The following is a 5,000-nucleotide window of genomic DNA, read 5'->3' as shown; positions in this document are numbered from 1 at the left end:
AATTCCCACACTGAGATAAAATGAACACGCTCGGCTGTGCACACATATGGTCCTGACACAGCAAACAGAAACACACTATTCACATCATACACACACACACACACATGCCATTCGCACACCGCCTCAGGAACCTCAGTCAGATACGTACCATACACACACACACACACACACCCCCACACACACCCACACACACACACACACACACACACACACACACACACACAAACACACAAACACAATTCCTCAACCTTTCATGACTGTGCGAATTTTGTCTCAGACTGGTATACCATACCACAAACGTATAAACACACACACTCACACACACACATTCCTCATATGCGCATTCAGTGTGCCTCAAACTGTAACATACAGTATACAATACAAGGCTTTGCACCATAAACACACACACAGCTTCCTTTAGACATACTGTACTGTACACATACACACACACACACACACACACACACACACACACACACACACACACACACACAAACACTTACACACACACACACACAGCCTCCCTCAGACATACTGTACTGTACACACTCCTCTACTGCACTGCTGCAAACACAAATACACAAATACATGTAAAAGACTTAACTAACTAAAGCACACACAAACACACTCACACACACACACCACTGCCTCAACTTCTTATGTCTGTGCTCTGCACCACATCCACACACAAACACACACACACACATGTCTCACAGACACACTTGTCAACACTCACACAGCTATCCATTCATGTGTATGTGTGTGTGTGTGTGTGTGTGTGTGTACAATGAGGCCAATTCCAGTCCAAGGTCATCAGTGTGAAGCCTAAGGGAGCACGAATACTTTTGAAATGTTTTATATGAACAATGTGAGGCACTGTAAATAGTTGAATGCCAAGGTTTGGTTGTTGCCTGCCAACATTTTCCAAAAATATGTATCTCTATTGAATTACATCACCCCGACTGATGCAAGGTTGTTTCATTTCACCAAAAAAAAATCACAAATCTACATCGGTGACGCTGCCTGGTACTCAGTATCATATTCTTTGCCAAGTGTTGTAGGTACGTTTCCCCATAAATGTAATAAGGGTAGCTAAATCAGGTAGCTAAATAAAGAAAATGGTGTGTGTGTGAGTGTGAGTGCGAGTGCGAGTGCGAGTGCGAGTGCGAGTGCGAGTGCGAGTGCGAGTGCGAGTGCGTGTGCGTGTGCGTGTGCGTGTGTGTGTGTATTTTCTCACAAACAGCTCCAACTAGCTTGTTTCTCCTCTCTTACAGTAAAACCATGAATCCACTTATTTTTACAGGCTAAATTTGACACATGACAATGGCAGCAGTCACATCTTCATGTTTTCAAAATAAAATGGCACCATGACAACAACGGAACGCCAGCATACCTTCCATTTCGGCAGTAGATTACTGCCAGCCTGTGGCGGTGCCATCCCTAATGGTGGCAGCCTCTCTCCCAGCCTGCGGGCCTCACTTTCCCCCTCCTCTGTGCCCACAGTGGCACACAGAGCACCATCACCCCCCCCCACACACACACACACACATACATCCCTACTTACCCCCTGGGGGGCATGCGTGCGGCTATGCGCCAGCCATTAGGATACAAACCTGCCCAATCCGTGTGCATTAATATGGCTGTCTGAGATAAATACAGATCAAAGGCTCTCGAACACTCTCTCCCTCTCTCTCCATCTCACTCTCCTTCTCCACCACTCCTCCTTTTCAGCTCCTTTCTCCCTCGTTCACTGGTTTCTCTGCATCTCTGGCTGAGTGTAGCCTCGTTTAGGCAGAGCTTCGATGCATTTAGTGTTGGCACATATCTCTCTGTCACATCGACATTTTGAAGATTTAATTTGTATATTAAATGAATTGTATGAATGAATTGTGTGCATATACAGTATATATATAGAGAGAGACTCTTCTTTACCCTATATTTACTCATGTTTTTAATCTATAAACATTCAGAGTCATGGACACATAGCTATGAGCAAATGCATGTAATCACACATGCACTCACTCTCTCACTATCTCTCTCTCTCTTACTTGCTCTCTCTCTCACACACACACACACACACACAACCCACATACACTTGGCCTTTTATCATGCTGGAGTACATCATATCTGAGCGATTAGGGATGCTTTCCCACGCACACCACCATGAAGACACACACACACACACACACACACACATGCACACCACCATGAAGACACACACACACACACACACGCACACCACCATGAAGACACACACACACACACACACACAAGTGCACACACACAGCACATTAGGAAAAACATATGCACTCCTACAAAAAATATGTATTGAGACATTCTCACCCATCAACTGAAGCTTGGATGATACAGGAGGTGTGCATGCTAATCTTGACGCACATACATTACATCACATGCATCCACATATATATCTGCGAGTACTCAGTATTACATAGCAGTCTATTGCTCATGCTAAAGTGGGTCAGGCATGCAGTAAAGGATGCAACATGTGTACACTGAGACAGATGTGGACAAAGATGAAAAATGGGCGACTAAGTGTTTGGCGTCTAGTCATAAACACGTACACAGGCACACACACACACACACAGGCAGACACACACACAGGCACACACACACACACACAGAGGCACACGTACACACACACACAGGCACACACCCACAGACACAAGCGCATTCTGAACATCCAGCACCCAGACCACCCAAACTCACAAACTCAGAAACACACACACACATACCCACACATACATACAAACACACACACACACACACACACACACACACACACACACAGGGGCACGCAACGCCTCTCCCAGCCCTTCAGACATCCAACCATCACCACAGCATGCATGCACACACACACACACACACACACACACACACACACACACACACACACACACAGTAACACTCACACTCACACATAGACCATTCCTGCACTCCATGACCACACTCACTATGCCTTAGACATGTCATACACGATGGGCGCACATTCATCCCCACACGCACACACACTTCTCTCACCTGTTGACGGGAGTTGTTGGTGTTGACGAGCGTAGCGGCGGCGGCAGCAGAGGCGGTGGCCTGCTGCCTGTTCTTGTAGTGGGCATCACGCTGGCGCTCGATGTCGGCCTTGTGCAGCTTGGCCAGGGCGTCCATCTCGGCCTTCTGCAGGTTGGTTAGCGCCTCCAGGCTCCGGGCCGAAGACGTGTGGATCAACCCAGAACTGGAGAACCGCCGGCCCGACCCACCGCCGCCGCCGGTGCCACCACTGCCCATGGTGTGGTACTCCCGCGGGTACTCCGCATCGTCCGCCGAGATCATGGACGCCTTCTTCCACACCGGACCTGCAATGAAGGACCATAAAATGTGAAAGGTTAGAAAGCAGGAAGAAATGTGTGACTGGCTGCCGAGTTTGACTTAGAGGTTAAAGGTCAGGAAGCAGGAAGTAACTGAGGTTGTGTGACTGGCTGTCAAGTTTGGCTTAGAGGTTAAAGGTCAGGAAGCAGGAAGTAACTGAGGGTGTGTGACTGGCTGACTGTCAGGTTTGAGAGTCAGATGTTGTCGTCTTGAGTACCAGGTTTAGTGCGGTGAGTGTTCGCTGAGGAAATGTCACATGAAATATGTAGCTCCCTAGTCATATCCAATCAGAACAAAATGCTACACCAAACTGAAAGGCTCCAGAAAAAGCAATATTTCTGGGTAGAAAGGACTACCCTGTGTTCCATATTAGGTAACTCAATTCTCATAATTTAGAAGACTGTAAAGAAGAACGCAGTCCCAGTTAAAAAAGGAACTAGAACCCTTCAGAGTTCCTTGATGTGTTTTCATGGGAGAACCCTACTCCAACTTCAGCACAGCTCGGGATTTAAATAAGACCCTTGGGTTCTCCTGTGAGATACGCTTCTCTGAAACCATTTGATTGACTTGAGAGGAGTGACTAGCATGTTCTTTAATGGGAGGCAAGACACAAACAGCACGTCTGTCTTAGGTCCACATTCACTGCAATTATGCTGGTTACAGCCTAACTCTGTGTGTCTTGCATCGTGTGTGTTGGCTTGATTTGGTAAGTGTTTGAGAATGTTTTGGTGTGGCCAGATTGCAGTAACTACGTAAGCATCAATCATTGTGCAAGCATCATACAAGACCTGAAATGCCCTCAGATAATTTGAGAAGGAGTAAGGACATATTTCAGATTTTAACATACGCACATTACAGTAAAAAAAAAACACAGCAATCAATTACTGAAGACAAACGTGATCTTAGTTTCCTGAATAAGAGGAGCTCAGTGTGCTAAGCTCAGTGTGCTAAGCTAAAGTGCCATGCTAGTCCATTCACACCACACCAGTGCAGGAACAAAATGTCCACATAAAGATAGCAGGAGGTCTGTGCAAGGGGGGATCAGAAGGGTGACTGTCAGAAGCCTGCACCGTAGTGTGTATGTGTGTGGGGGGTGGGGGGGATTGATGGGGGGGTGGAGGTGCTGGGTGACAGGGGACTGTCAACACTTGTCAAGGGATGATCCGCTGTGCCGACACACAGCACCCCGGGGAAGTTGACCCAAAATCTCCTTCTCTCCATCTCTTCCCTCTTCCTCACTCCATCCTTTCATTTCTTCACTCCTTTCTTCTTTCATTTCCTTCCCCTCCCATTGTCTTGTTCTTTTCCTCCATCCTTCCCTGTCTCCCTCCATTCTTTTCCTCCATCCCTCCATGTCCTTACTTCTTCCACCTCTCATTTCGTCTCTCTCTCTCTGTTGTTCCCTCCATCCTACCTTACTTCCCTCCTTTCCTTTATCTCATGTCTCTCTCTCCTTTTCAACCGCCTCTCTATTCTCTCCTTCTATCCTTCTCTTTCTCCTTGCATGAATTGTTCCCTCGCTACCTATATTCCCGGCCTGTCCTGTCATCGTAATTCCGTCCCTGATTTCCAAGCTCTCGCTTTATACTCTATCTCTCTCTCGCTCGTTTCCATCACCTTTTCAT

At 47.0% G+C, this 5,000-nt stretch overlaps 1 protein-coding gene across 1 annotated transcript in view; it reads right to left on the bottom strand.

The window, feature by feature from the left end:
- The window catches only part of srcin1b (SRC kinase signaling inhibitor 1b), a gene marked incomplete at its 5' end in the record, with an annotated part of 64,156 nt that extends 59,232 nt beyond the window's left edge, over positions 1-4,924 (bottom strand). Inside the window, 2 exons of the mRNA XM_080835521.1 lie at positions 3,040-3,362; positions 4,900-4,924. Of these exons, the coding sequence (XP_080691647.1) occupies positions 3,040-3,362; positions 4,900-4,924 (348 nt within the window). The remainder of the gene's footprint in view (positions 1-3,039; positions 3,363-4,899) is intronic.
- Positions 4,925-5,000: the final 76 nt, after the last annotated feature.

Source organism: Sprattus sprattus (assembly GCF_963457725.1).
Source record: "Sprattus sprattus genome assembly, chromosome: 3".
NCBI lineage: Eukaryota > Metazoa > Chordata > Actinopteri > Clupeiformes > Clupeidae > Sprattus > Sprattus sprattus.
This window is presented reverse-complemented; position numbering and strand designations above follow the sequence as displayed.